This window comes from Molossus molossus, unplaced genomic scaffold (genome assembly GCF_014108415.1).
Source record: "Molossus molossus isolate mMolMol1 unplaced genomic scaffold, mMolMol1.p scaffold_m16_p_14, whole genome shotgun sequence".
Taxonomy (NCBI): Eukaryota; Metazoa; Chordata; class Mammalia; order Chiroptera; family Molossidae; genus Molossus; species Molossus molossus.
Window position 1 is genome coordinate 20827723 of NW_023425349.1, and position 15642 is coordinate 20843364.

Here is a 15642-nt window from a genome sequence, read left to right on the forward strand (position 1 = left end):
GAGAGAGAGGAAGGGAGAGGGAGAGGCAGAGAGAGAGAGAGAGAGATCGAGATATCTATTGGCTGCCTTCTGCACACCCCCTACCAGGGATGGAGCCTGCAACCTGGGCATGTACCCTGACCTGAATTGAACTGGCAACTCTTCAATAGCAAACAGGAAGACACACGACAAACTGAGCCACACCAGCCAGGACAGGCTTTTCGTTTTCTAAGTAAGAGAGTAGGATTTCCCACATCTCACCTCACTGCTTCAGCACAGTATTGCCCTTAGTTATTCAATTTTAAAGCCATGTAAGGAATATGGTTGTCCCTCCCTGGACGGTTTTCTCAATGGTTAGAGCACCGGCCGGTGGACCAGAGAGTCCAGAGTTTGATTCCCGCTAAGGGCACGTACCTCAATTGTGGTTTGTCCCTGGCCCCGGATGGGGTCGTGTGAGTGGCAGCCACTCGATGTGTCTCTCTTGCATTGATGTTTCTCTTTCTTCCTCCCTCTCTCCCTCCCGCTCTATTTGAAGATAAATGCCAAAATATCCTCGGGTGAGGATAAAAAAAACAAAAAACAAAAAAGAAAAGAAATATGGTTGTCCCGAGAAAACCATTACCAGTTTTGTGAACTAACTCTAGCCTCTTTTGCAACAAAATGATCATATTAAATATATTTCAATCCCCCAACTAAAAGTCATATAAATTCAATAATACAAAAATTATATAAATTATTGTATATCAACATATATTATTTACATTTAGATATAAATTTTTAATAAGTGTCATGTTCATAATTAATTTTTTAAATAAATCAGAGCCTTTTTTAAATGAATGAACCAAAGTTTTGTGATTAAGAATGATTCTTCTGCTCCTGACTTTGCTATTTTACCAACTTTAATTTAATTTTTATTTTTTCAGATGTTGAAATTTGTATGCTTTCAAAGGAAGAAGATATGTTTTCAGCATTCAAATATTGTGCAATAGACTATTTATACGAGGTAGGGTGTTACTGGATCACCACCTATTTACTAAGAATTATGATATAAAATGTGTTATCTGCATTTACTAGAGGACTATGATAATTTTACAGTTGTCTTTGTGTTCATCCTTAGTCTAGTTGCTTTGAGATTCATTTAAAATTACTGCCCAGCTGGTGTGGCTCAATGGTTGAGCGTCAACCCATGCACCAAGAGGTCACAGGTTTGATTCCTGTTCAGGGCACATGCCCAGGTTGTGGGCTTGATCCTCAGTGTGGGACATGTAGGACGTAGCCAATCGATGTTCTCTCTCATCGATGTTTCTATCTCTCCCTCTCCCTTCCTCTCTCTCAAATCAATACAGAAAAAAATATTTATTAATTTTAAAATCCTCACCCGAGAATATTAATAAAGACAAAAATTAAAAATAAAATTACTACTTCCCTGGCCGGTTTTGCTCAGCGGTTAGAGCGTCAGCCTGCGGACCAGAGACCTGGGTTGGGTTCCCGCTAAGGACACGTACCTATGTTGCAGTTTGTCCCCAGCCCCTGTTGGGGTTGTGTGGGTGGCAACCAGTTGATGTGTCTCTCTCATATTAATGTTTCTCTCTCTTTCTTCCTCCCTTTTTCCCTCCCGCTCTATCTAAAGTTACCTCAAAAAATTAAAAATTGAACTGCCATTTGACCCAGTTATCCCACTTCTAGGAATATACCCTAAGAACTCTGAAACACCAATCAGAAAGAATATATGTACCCCCATGTTTGTAGCAGCACTACTTACAATAGCTAAGATCTGGAAACAGCCCAAATGTCCATCAGTAGACTAATGGATAAAAAAGCAGTGGTACATATACACAATGGAGTACTGTGCAGCTGTAAGAAAGAAAGATCTCTTATCCTTTGAGATGACATGGAGGGACCTGGAAAGTATTATCCTAAGCAAAACAAGCCAATCAAAGGCACATGATCTCACTTATTCATGGAATATAATGAACATAACAGCCTGAGGAATGGGGTAGTCCCAGATATGTGGAAGTGGGGTACAGACTGACAATCCCCAGAAGAGGGGGTGGTGGGGGAGAGATAAACCACAAAACTTATATGCATGTATGCATGAACAATGGACATGGACAACAAAGCTGGGGACAGGACGGGGAGGGGGGAGGGGGGAATCAGTGGGGGGAAAAGGAGAAACATCTGTAACAAAAATAAATTAATAAATAAAATAAATAAGTAAATAAAAATAAATAAAGAAAAATGCAAAAATGTCCTCGAGTGAGGATTAAAAAAAAAATTTACTTACTACCTTTTTAAAAAAATCCTCACCAAAGATATTTTTCCATTTACCTCAGATAGAGTGGGAGGGAGGGAGAGAGAGAGAGAATGAGAAAGAGAGAGAGAAACATCGATGTGAGAGCAACACATTGACTGGTTGCCTCTCGCACAACCCCAACCAGGGCCGGGGATGAACTGCAATGGAGGGATGTGCCCTTGACCGGAATCGAACCTGCAACTCTTTGGTCCATGGGCCAACACTCTAACCACTGAGCAACACTGGCCAGGGCACTTACTACATTTAAAAAAAAACACGTTTTTTGCCCTGGCCGGTTTGGCTCAGCAGTTAGAGCGTCCGCCTGCGGTCCAGAGAGACCCGGGTTCGGTTCCCGCTAAGGGCATGTACCTCGGTTGCAGTTTGTCCCTGGCCCTGGTTGGTCGTGCGGGTGGCAGCCACTCGATGTGTCCCTTTCACATCGATGTTTTCCTCTCTCTCTCTTCCTCTCTCTCCCTCCCACTCTGTCTGTACAAAAAATGGAAAAATGAGGATTAAAAAAATAAATAAATAAATAAATAAAAAATAAATAAATAAAATAAATAAAAAAAATAAAAATAAAAAAAAAACATGTTTTTATTGACTTTTATAGAGATAGGAAGGGAGAGGGAAAGAGAGATAGAAACAATGATGAGAGAGAAACATCAATTTGCTGCCTCCTGCACGCCCCCCATTGTGGATCAAGTCTGTAACCAGAGCATATGCCCTGATAGGAAATCAAACCTGCGACCTCTTGGTCCAGGGGTCAATGCTCAATCACTGAACCCTGAACCACACCAGCTCGGCTAAAATTACTACTTTTAATATATGTTAAAAATGCCAGCTTGGGAAGGAAATAATTGGCAAATTAACATGAAGTTAAAGCTCTTAGCTCTTGGCAAATTTTGGCTGCTTTTATGAATAATCTTGACTAATCTTTATTGAAAGGAGTGTTGGGGGTAGCGATCTCAGTTATCTTTATGATAAAATCGACCACTTACTATGGGCCAGGTACTTTGTTTATTTGATGGGTTATATCATTTGATCATATTCTATTGTAATGGATTATGTCATTTGATCATTGTAACTACTCCTTGAGGTAGATACTGTTATTACACAGGTTTTACAATTTTGCCGGTTAGAAAACTGATGCCCAGAGAAGTTAAATAGCTTGTACAAAGCTAAGAGTCAATCCAGGCACATTATTAAGGACTAATTGGAATACTTGTCATACAACAATTCACTATTCTTATTACTTTAATTGACAAGTTAAAATTTAGTTTTCTTTATAACCTTGACCCCATCTACCAGGAAAAAAATTACTCCAATATAACTAAAACTGTGTTACAGTTTACAGGAAATAAATACATAAAGGCATGTTCAGGTTTTATAATTCCCTCATAAGTGAGGGAGGCAAATGTGGCATTATAACATGTATATGGTAGGGAATCAGAAGTCATTGTTACCCAAATATATTTATGAATATATTGGCCACTTGCAAAATTAGTCTATACTCAGCCCTGGCTGGTTTGGTAGAGCGTCAGCCTGCAGTCCAGAGAGACCTAGGTTTGGTTCCTGCTAAGGGCATGTACCTCAGTTGCAGTTTGTTCCTGGCCATGGACGGTCGTGCGGGTGGCAGCCACTCGATGTGTCCCTTTCTCTTCCAAGTTTCTCTCTCTCTCTTCCTCTCTCCCCCTCCCACTCTATCTGAACAAAAAATGGAAAAATGTCCTCGGGTGAGGATAAAAAAAAAAATTAGTCTATACTCAAACATCCTCAAACTTTTATCCTTGCCCATGGTATCGTACTTTCTTGTTTGTGTACCACACCCAATGATACAGTACAAATATGATACTAATCAATGGCAAATTGTGCAAAAAGTACAGGATTTTGTAAAATTCATGGAAACTGTTGAAGAACTACTCAAATGCCAGGTAAAGCTATTAGCAAATGAGGATCTTGCAAAATTAGACCAGTTAACAAACAAGAGGAAAAGAATGGTTTGAATGTCAAAGGAGTCAGAGATGTGTTTTGTTTTTTTTATCCTCACCCAAGGACATTTTTTTCCTTTTTTGTTCAGATAGAGTGGGAGGGAGAGAGAGAAACATCGATGTGAAAGGGACACATCGAGTGGTTTCCACCCATACAACCCAATCAGGGCCAAGGACAAATTGCAACCAAGGTGTGCGCCCTTAGCGGGAACTGAACCCTGGTCTCTCTGGACCGCAGGCCAACGCTCTAACCACTGAGCAAACCGGCCAGGGCAGAGATGTCTTAAAATATCTTAATGATTAAAGGTGAAATAATTACTAATATCATGCATATCATTATATAATATAGTTTGTGGGGAGATTATGACAAAAAGTATTATATAAGCTAATTATAAATAAAAATTTTGTTAGGTATAAAATTTTTTTTTTTTTTTTGGTACATGCTCCTAGCGGGAACTGAACCCAGGACTCTCTGGTCCGCAGGCCGATGCTCCAACCGCTGAGCCAAACTGGCCAGGACTGTTAGGTATAAAATTTAATTTTTAATAACTATTTTATTTTTTTAGATAAAGTAACAATCAAGCTGTTTTTCCTTCTTACTGTGAACCTTTGGTTCTCATTTTATATAAATTACTTGAACTGATCTTTTCTTTGTACCATTTATTCTTGGATAATGAGGACCTCCTGTTTAATATGTTATAACACTTTCTGCAAACATAAAATTCTTGGGAAATAATGCCAGAAACTATCATTTGTCCAAGTTCCTAAAATAATGAACTAAAGAGTCACTGAGGGATGACTTCATAGAGGAGCTATTGCTAAGACAAGCCTTGAAAAATGAATAGGGCCCTGGCCGGTTTGGCTCAGTGGTTAGAGCGTTGGCCTGTGGTCCAGAGAGACTCGGGTTTGGTTCCCTCTGGGGGTGCATGCCTCGGTTGCAGTTTGGCTCTGGCCCTGGTTGCGTCTTGTGGGTGGCAACCACTTGATGTGTCCCTTTCATGTCGATGTTTCTCTCTCTCTCTTCCCCTCCCACTCTATCTGAATAAAAAATGGGAAAATGTCCTCGGGTGAGGATAAAAAAAAAAATGAATAGGATTTTGATAGCTAGAGAAGAGTAGCAGGACATTTTTCAGAGGCACACTGTAGACAATGTTGTTGATAAGGAAGTGACTGCTAAATATTAAGGGAGGTAGTGAAGAGAAGTCTATTCAAAGAGCACAGTTAGTATTAGAGAGTAATGGGAGATAATGCTAAAAAGTAAAGGCAGAATGGAATTACAGAGAACTTTGATTTACAAGTTTGCTTAATTGATTTAGCATTCTTTTAAAGAAACAGCTTTATTTATTAGATTTTTAAAAATTAGAATCACATTTCATGGTTGTCAAAAGTGAAATAATGCAAAAGACAGAAAACAAAAGTTAAGTCAGCTATATTATACTAAGTGAAAAAAAGCACATTGCTAAGTGGTATATAAATTATGTGATCCCCTCCCCCCATTTTTTGGTTAAACACACACACACACACACACACACACACATTTTGGCCTAATCTAGAAAAAAAAGTCTGTAGGAAAATACACCAAACTATTATTGATATTACTATGGACCTTGATTTTCTCAGTATGTGGTTCTGTTATTTGATATTTTGTAATGAGCATATATCACCTTTAAATAAAAATAACATTTAAAAGATTGGAGAATTTTAATATTCTAAATATTGATAGATAAATATGTTAAATATATTAAAATATTTCATAATCTTACTTTCTTACATAGAATGTAGTTAGAAAGAAGTTTTGCAGAGATGCTTTATTGCTTCGAATCCCTTCGTGTTTATATCAAGATGGAAATTATCATGCAGAAGTTATTGATCATAAATTTAGGAGGCCATGGACAAGAGGTATGTTTTATTTATTTTCTTAATAATATGTTTAATAATTATTTTAGAGTTTAGCATAGCAAATTAAGAAAATAAAGTGTTTTTCTCATTAAATAAAACACATTGCATTTGTTTACTTAGGTGACAAAATTAGGAATAGAAAAGCTTATACTAGGTATGAGTAGAACAAATAAATGATTTGTTGATGATGAAGTATTAAAACATTCTAACATTGTAAGCATTTGTTACATTATAAAAGGATCTTGATCAACTATTGGAGGCTACTTTAAATTGTAGCCATACATTGAATGTAAAACTATTTTTAAATGTATGTGTACAAAATATCATCTTTTGTTTTAATCATGTAATTGACTTAGGAAAGACTAGGCTCCATGGACAAGTCAAGTTAGTTAACAACATTTATTTGGCATGTATTATGTACCAGGCACTTTTATAGGTGCTAAGAACACAGTCACTGATAAGACATAGAAATAGTCCCTGCCCTCAGTGGGTTTTCAGACTGGTAAGGAGGATGCAGCAATAAAACCATTAAATGTATAAACTAATATCTGATTGATATACATGTATAGAGAAGACATAAAATTATAATGCAATAATAAATTTTAGGAGTAGGGAGTGCTATTTCCAGAGATGATTCAGGAAGAATTTCAAGGAAGAGGTGGACATTTGAGTTGAGATCTGAATTATGAGAAGGCAACAACCATACAAAGATGTGGGAGAAACCTTTCAACCAAATGCAGTGTTCCTGACTCAGAAATAAATCTGATGTGTTTAAGGGCAAGAAAATTAGGCTATTGTGACTGGTCCATGAAATGGAGGTAGATCTGAGAAGTAGGCAGTTTCTGAAAGATAAGGCTTTGAAAGCCATAATATGGAGTTTGTTTGCTTATATTATGGCTAATGTGGTAAGTCATTGGACAGTTTAGGACAGAGAGTGACATGACCTGATTTATGCTTTAGAAAAATCATTCTGGTTGTGTAGAGGATGGAAGGGATAGGAATTGAGAGACAAGAGAAGACAGGCGAGTCGATCTAGGAGCTACTGTAGTGGTTCTGAATTTAGAATACAAGGTGAATCTATACTCTAAAAGATGATGGTGGCTTGGACTAGGCTTATAATAATGGAGATGTAAGAATTGGTTGAAACTGGGATTATTTTAGAGGTCTGGACAACAGTGAGAGTGTTAAAAAGAAGAAGAGGAAATGTCTTCTAGGTTTTAGAATTGAGCAGCTGGGTAGATGGCAGTGTTACTTTCATGGGGCTTTGGCCAGGTTAAAATGCCTGTTAGGCATCTAAATGGAGACATCAAGAAAGCAATTGGCTATATTAATCTTGGAGACATTGATATGTAAGTTACACATAAACTCATGGAACTGGATATCATCAATGAAAGCATGAATATAGGTAAAATAGAGAACCTAGGACAAAGCCTTGGAACACTCCAACAGTTAAAAGTCTGACAAAGAAGGAGGAACCACTGAGGAAGACAAGTGAGATAGGAAACCCTAATGAGTGTGGTGTACAATTCTGAAGAATAAAGTGTTTTTCCCTGGCCAGTGTGGCCCAGTTGGTTGGGCATTGTCCCATGCACCAAAAGGTTGCAAATAGATTCCCAATTCCCGGTCAGGACACATTCCCAGGTTATAGGTTTGGTCCCCTGTCGGGGTGCATACAGGAGGCAACCGATTGAAGTTTCTCTCTCACATCAGTGTTTCTCTCTCTCTCTCTCTGTCTCCCTTCCTGTCTCTCTAAAAATCAATTAAAACATTTTTTTAAAAAGAAGAAAGTTTCTCAAGAAGGGAGAAGTGGTCAAAAGCTGATCGCTGTTAAAAGGTCAAGTAAGAAGAGGATTGTAAGTTGACCATTAGTTTGACTAAATGTAGAGCATTGATGACTTCGGTAAGAGAGATTTCACTAGAATTTGGGTAAGAAAGCTCAATTAGAGTATGTTGAGAAGTGGGATATGAGATGGTGAATTAAGACAGTTATTTCGAGGAATTTTGCTATGAAGGAAAATAGAAAAATGAGGCACTAGCTTAAGGGAGAAGTGATGTAAAGAGAGGGTTTGTTTGTTTGTTAATGTGTGATTTTGAAAAATATGTGTAATGAGAAAAGAGACTATAAAGTATTTGTTTGCCAGTGGTAATGATCTTGGTAAAAAGAAAGAAAATGATGATTGAGGAAAGAAAAATGATAACTTAATAAAAGGGGATAGTATCAAGAGCACAATGAGAGGAGCTAGTATTAGATAGGAGCTAGGATAATCCTTCCATAATGATAGATAGGAAGGCAAGGTCTGTAGGTACTTAAGCCAATGAGATGGTAGAGTTGGTGGTGAAAACAGAGGCAGTTCTTTATTTATATCAATTTTCTATGTTGAGGCAAGGACGTTGACTAAGAGTGGGAAGGAGGGTGAGCATTGAAAATCTGAGAGGGAGGGAAGTATTAGAGTTGTCTTCAAAAATGAGAAAACTGGTTTCATCAGGAAGGTGTACTGTTATCATCTGTCAGTGTTGGATGCCCTTTGGAAATGAGTTCATTCAGCATGGCTGGGAGAGTTTTTCTCAGTAAATTCCAGCTGTTCTGGTGTACTTACACAGCAAGAGAAAGAGGGGCAACAGAAGAGTCTTTGTGAGGAAGTGGTTATGAGAATGGCCATGGGACCTAAACTGAGAAAGAAAGTGAGGACATGAGGGAGGATGAATGTTGCAAACATGAGAGGGTCAATGGATTGAGGGTCTCAGTTAGGTTGGAATAGCTTCCATCAAACTGCTTTTCTAAAAGTACAGAAGAAAAAGTGAGTTTATAATTTCTTCTTACTTATTTCCCTTTTCATCTTTTTAAAAATCATAACAATAACATCCAAAATTATTAGGTTCTTACAATATTTCAGGTACTATTCTAAGCCATTGACATGTCTCATCACATTTAATTTTTATAACAGAACTATGAAGGGCCCATCGTTATTCCTAATTTGTAGATAAGGAAACTGAGGTATGAAGAGGTTAAGAGATTTATCCAAGAGCATATAGTTAATAAATAGCAGTACAAGTATTAAAATCCAGGCAGGGTGATTCTAGAACCTGTACTCTACATAAAAGATGTACACTAAACTTTCATATTTTCTCAGTGAGGCACAGACTCAGATGTTAAATGATTTGTTCAAGGTAACAAAACTAGTAAGAAGTAACACTAGTGATAAAATACAGATCATTTGACTCTTACTTTACTCAGTTCCTTCTTCAGACACTAATATATGACACGGTTCCTCTCCTTAAGGAACCAAGGGTCTAATTTGGGAGACAAGTATAGATACATAAAATTTTAATATATGACCAAATGTGATTAAGTACCAGAGGAAGTGCTACTGACAATATTATGGCCTTTCACAGGGAATACATTAGAGTGAATTGGAATGGTTAATAAAGGCTTTATAAGCCCTGGCTGGTTTGGCTCAGCGGTTAGAGCATCGGTCTGAGGTCCAGAGAGACCCGGGTTCGGTTCCCGCTAATGGCACATGCCGCGGTTGTAGTTTGTCCTCGGCCCTGGTTGGTCGTGTGGATGGCAGCCACTCGATGTGTCCCTTTCACATCGATGTTTCTCTCTCTGTCTCTCTCTCTGTCTCTCTCTCCCTCTATCTCCCTCCCACTCTATCTGAACAAAAAACGGAAAAATGTCCTTGGGTGAGGATAAAAAAAATATATATATATATATATATATATATATATATATATATATATATATAAATAAAGGCTTTATAAGGAATAATATGAGCTGTTGAACAACACTATCTGGGTAGGTAGTAATGTATAAGCAAAAGAGAGGGTGGGGGCTGGAGGGATGAGTGAAAAAGATGAAGGAATTAAGAAGTACAAATTGGTTGTTAGACTGAACCTCAAAGGGAAGTGGGGAGGGCAGGATCAGATAAACTAAAGAACTTCTATGCATATATACATAACCAATGGACACCGATTATAGTGTGGGGAAGGTAAGAGGGCGGCGGGATTGGGGAGGAGGAGGTCAATGGGGAAAAAAGGGGGACATCTGTAATACATTCAACAATAAAGATGAGTTAAAAAAAGAGAGGCTGTAAAAATGAGGATGGTATTTTCTGGTGGTATTGTTCTGGCTGTAACTGAGGGTTTGGGGAGGGGTATAATAATGAAAATAATTATTTGAATATTTGTAATCTGGAACAACATTATGAATAAATAAAGATAATATAAAAGTTGAATGTTTGGCTTCCTTGTATTAAGTCTAAAAGAAAATTCTAGAAGCTAATGTTTACCATGCTCCTTTTTAGTCTCAGCTGTTTCAGTTTGGGGAATGACAGATAGCTCAGTCTTGGATCAATGGAAAGCAAGTCTCACTGTGGAGGAGTTCCTTGAGAGGTATGTATCCTTAACCTCAAATTTCCTTTTTATATCTAGAAGATAAACAGACAACTAAAGAGAGAAGATTCTTTCCTTTATAGCCTCACAGATTTTCTTCTTTTATCTGATGAAAAGTCTTAATCTGACCACAAAGGAGAGGTTAATAGAAGTGATTTACATCCTCATTTTATCTTTCTCTCATTTATCATATATTAACTGTTCTCTATACATTTGAGTTGCAAAAACATACAGAAATAAAGCAAATATGTTGTTATGCTTTCATTCAGTAAGTACACTTTTTGTAGAAAGTGTCTATAGGAAGTACTTTATATTAAAATTAGTATTTTCCCCTGTAGTATAAATGTGGATGTAAGGCTATTTTCTAACATACCTTGTCAAAACATTATTTATTATTAGTTCAGTCATTCATCAAATATTTACTGGATACTATCCTGTGTGCTCAATACAGGATACAGAAATAAGACAGCTCTACTCACAAAGAACACAAGAAAATATGAAATAGAGATTTATAAATAAATAATAACAATACAGTGTGGTAAGTACAATGACAGATATAGGAACACAGAGGAAAATATGAGGAAGAATATCTAACCTATTCAACATTGTTAATGTAGATGCAAATTAGAAATTTCAGTGCAAATGTAAATAATTTACCCAGTTGCTTCACTTCATACCAAGAGTGCTGATCAGACCCAGAAGGATTTAGTTGTTATTCACATTTTCAAGTTTTAGCAATTTAAGTTTTTCTTAGTTGCACTTGAAAGAACCGATTTAGTCCAATATACCATTTCCATCATCTAAGAATTTAAAAGTCAGGTTAGGAAGATAATATGTAAACACAGAAAAAATTAATAAGATAAGAATTAAATGATAATAAAAGATGACCATCATAAGATCACAAGGCATAAGACCAATGCAAAGTATCTATTACATGACTGAACTCCAGAGCAGTGAGGAAGCAGACAGGTATAGTGAAAAGAGCTCTGCATTATGAACTAAAAGATGTGGATTTCAAGTCTTGATTTGAAGAGTCAAGTACTACTTGACAAGTCCTTTGATCTGACTCTCACTTTCTTTGTCAATATAATGATGATGGATCAGTGCTTCTCAGAATTTAATGTACATGTGAATCACCAGAGGATCTTATTAAAAATGGTGATTCTGATTCACCATGTGTTGGGGCACATATTTATTTCCTGTAATGCCTCATAACAACTATGTGAGCTCTATATTATTATCCCAATATTATGTATGAGAAACTAAGACTCAGATTAAGTAACTTGCACACAGTCAATAGTTGGAGCTAATATTCAAACCCTCAAATTCCAGTCTGTCTGACTTCAAACCCTATACTTTTTTTGTTTGGTTTGATTTATGTAACGGCTTTATGAAGATATAATTTATATTTATATAATTCACCCATTTAAAATGTACATTTGAATAGTTTTTAGTATATTCAGAGAATTGTACAGCCATCCTCACAATAAACTTTAGAGCATTTTCATCAACACAAAAAGAATCAATAGTCTTATGAGTATTGTAATATGGACCTGGGTGAGTTAAGATAATTTTTTCTTGTACCTTATATTTTCTTCAAGAGTAAAGGAGAAACTTTAGAGATTTTTCTATCTATGATTTTTAAGATATGGCATGTTCATTTTTCTCTCCAATTACATTGGGGAATTATATTGATTTTGGTTCTTTAAGTTTGTATAGGGAATTATTAAAGCTAAAATATTTTAGGATATCAAGAAAAAAGGTATTAGGATGTGTAGGTAAATTGCCAATTGCCAATAATACTTTTATCTATTGGGAAGTTCCTGGGTCAATTAGGAAACAGGCAAGGTATGGCCAATGTGGAGGAGCCCAAAAATAGTGCCTAAGACTAGCAACAGCAGGAAGTAGTTAACACCCTAAACTTGAAGGCCTAAGGGGATTGAGTAGTAGCAAGCCAGTTAAGAACTGCAGCTGTAGAAGAGGAGCTGTCTGACAAAAGATAGCTGTCAGCAGGAGAATCAGCCACTTCTAAACTATGCCTAGGAGGGAAGGATTTGGGAAGAATAATACCCTGTCTCTCTTCCCACCTTTGATCTCCTGCGAATGTTTCCCACTGGCTGAACCCAACTAGAAGCCAGAGGGAAAGCTTAGTTGGTTCTTACAGATCAGCCTCCCCGGTTGAAGAACAGGTTATAAAAGGTTGGATAATGATATGAAAAAACAGACATTGATTATCCAGCACAAGGGCAGTTGGGCAGTGCATGGCAGGGTCTAAGAATATGTGTACCTTTAACATCTTTGCCATTTTTAGGGAAAGTATCTTGAGAAAACAGTTAGACAAGAGCACAAAGATATCCCTTGCATTATAACAGCAAACAATTACAACAAATTTAAGTTTTCAATAATAGGGAACTGGTTGAATAAATTATGATTTACCAATACAATGGTCATCCATTAAAAAATGAAGTGGCCCTGGCTGATTTGGCTCAGCGGTTGGAGCGTCGGTCTGCGGTCCCAAGAGACCCGGGTTCAGTTCCCGCTGAGGGCATGTGCCTCGGTTGTAGTTTGTCCCCGGCTCTGCTTGGGTCGTGCGGGTGGCAGCCACGTGATGTGTCCCTTTCACGTCGATGTTCCTCTCTCTCTCTCCCTCCCACTCTATCTGAGTAAAAAGTGGGAAGATGTCCTCAGATGAGGATTAAAAAAAAAATGAAGTGAATATACACTCTGATTAACATATAAATGTACTCATGCTTTACTATTTAGCAGAGAACAGGTTGCAGAATACTATGTACATGAATCCACCTTGATTTTTAAAATATTCAAAATAATAGCAAAAATACATAATTTTTAAATTCATTTCTTAAATGGATGGGCTATGGGTAATTTTCTTTATATCTGTTGGGATTTGTTATTGTTTCTACAGTGAATATATGCTATTTGTTAATAAAGATGTTTTAAAATAGGACATACATAAAATTCATAATTTTATAATGTTGTAGAAAAATAGTTACAGGAATGGTGACTCAGATTAACGGTGAATTTGAAGAAATTGTTCCAAGTTCAAACCCAGACTCCCAGAGTGAAATCGAGGAAGCCAGCTTACACATTCATAAGGACTACAGTGAAGTCTTTACACCTATTAGCTATTTAGAAAAATATTCAGCATTTCAAGCAAAGAACCAAGGTAAAACATGTATTTCCATTGTTATAAAACATTTCTTACTAATATACAAATTTATTCCAGTGAATTTGTTTTATTAGATTTAATTTTTTATGTTATTAAAGATACCCACCTGTAAAATTATAATTCTAAGCTTTGCCACATTAGGGAAATATTTTCTTTTATATTAGTCCCCTTATTGTAAGTTAGGTTTTTGGAGTTTAAGTGTGTTGGGCCTCCAAAATAGCCTCAGAGATTTGATTGTAGTGTGCTCACAGCATATTGCTGTAATAATGGTAGCATCTGGGTATAGGTTTGATGACAGCAATCTGGTGTAATGTCAATTTAGTAGATTATTAAGTAATACTTTTATTTTCCAAAATACCCTAAAGATTTTCAATTTTGTCTCATTTATGTAAAACCATAAGTCAAAGTACAGATGGAATAATTTCAGTCTTAGGTCAGGAAATTTGCCCAGTTTTTACAAATTTACCAAAAGTAATAATTGAAAGTGTATTTTATCCAAAATATATCCCAAATCTCTTATACTATTAAAGGGTGCTGAATTCTTCCAATGTTATAAAAACTTGCTGAGAACTACCTTAAGGCTCTATTATATAATTGCTATTATCATTCAAGATATGCTATAATTTGAACATGAAAAATAAATTGGTTGTTTTACTGTATATACATAAATTGTGTATAAATTTTTTGTGTTGGCAAATAGGTATGTAATGATACATAAAGTTAAATTCCTCTTATAGTTTCAGAAGAGAGATAGAGTGATTACATTAAAAACTAGAGCCCTGGCCAATTTTGCTCAGTGGTTAGAGCGTAGGCCCACGGACCAGGGAGTCCCAGGTTCATTCCCACTAAGGGCATGTACCTTGGTTGCAGTTCATCCCCAGCCCCGGTGGGGGTCATGCAGGTGGCAACCAATCAATGTGTCTCTCTCACATCGATGTTTCTGTCTCTCTCTTCCTCTTTCTTTCCCTCCCACTCTATCTGAAAGTAAATGCAAAAATATCCTCTGGTGAGGATGAAAAAAACAAAACAAAACTAGACTTCAGAGCATGATATAATAGGAAGAGCCTGAATTTGGAATCAGATGATTTGATCATAGTCTAAATCCACCCTTAAAAAGTGGTACAAGTTTGGGACAGTTATTAAAATTTTTATGGTTTTTAATGTTCTTCTATAATTTCTTTTTTTAAATTTATTCCTTATGTAGATCAAATAATAAACCTACATGTAAGGAGATGGTTTGTAAAAAAAATAAATAAATAACAGGCTCCCCAAACATAACTATTTTTATTATTATTATTTTAAAATATGTTTTTATTGATTTTTTAGGAAGGGAGAGAGAAATATCCATGTGAAAGAGAAACATCTATTAGTTGCCTCCTGCACACCCCCTACTGGGGATTGAGCCTACAACCTGGGCATGTGCCCCGGCCAGTAATCAAACCAGGACCTCTCAGTCCATGGGATGAAGCTCAACCTAGTAAGCCACACTAGCTGGGCATAACTATTATTATTAATGTGGCAAACTAGAAGTTACTATTGGCAAATTTCATAATATCTATTGTCCACTAGTATCAGAATCTTCTTTATGATTCACTGAATAAAAATATACTTGAGTTTCTCAAAGCAACAGATTCATAGATAGAGAGAACAAACTGACATTTGCCAGATGTGAGGGGTATTGGGGGGCTGGGTGGAAAAGATGAAGGGAATAAGTACAAATTGGTAGTTACAAAAAAGTCACGGGGATGTAAAGAACAGCATATCCCTATTATTTCCATAGAGTCAGTGATATTGTATTAACTATGTATGGTGCCAGATGGGTATTAGACTTATGTTGGGGGAGTATTACCTTGTAAGTTATATAAATGTCTAACCATTATGCTGTGCACATAAGACTAATATAA

At 36.6% G+C, this 15642-nt stretch overlaps 1 protein-coding gene across 1 annotated transcript in view; it reads left to right on the plus strand.

The window, feature by feature from the left end:
- The first annotated feature begins 937 nt into the window (after positions 1 to 937).
- The window catches only part of SHOC1 (shortage in chiasmata 1), a 76915-nt gene continuing 62210 nt past the window's right edge, over positions 938 to 15642 (plus strand). The window contains exons 1-4 of the mRNA XM_036261825.1: positions 938 to 982; positions 6036 to 6159; positions 10464 to 10551; positions 13551 to 13735. Of these exons, the coding sequence (XP_036117718.1) occupies positions 938 to 982; positions 6036 to 6159; positions 10464 to 10551; positions 13551 to 13735 (442 nt within the window). The remainder of the gene's footprint in view (positions 983 to 6035; positions 6160 to 10463; positions 10552 to 13550; positions 13736 to 15642) is intronic.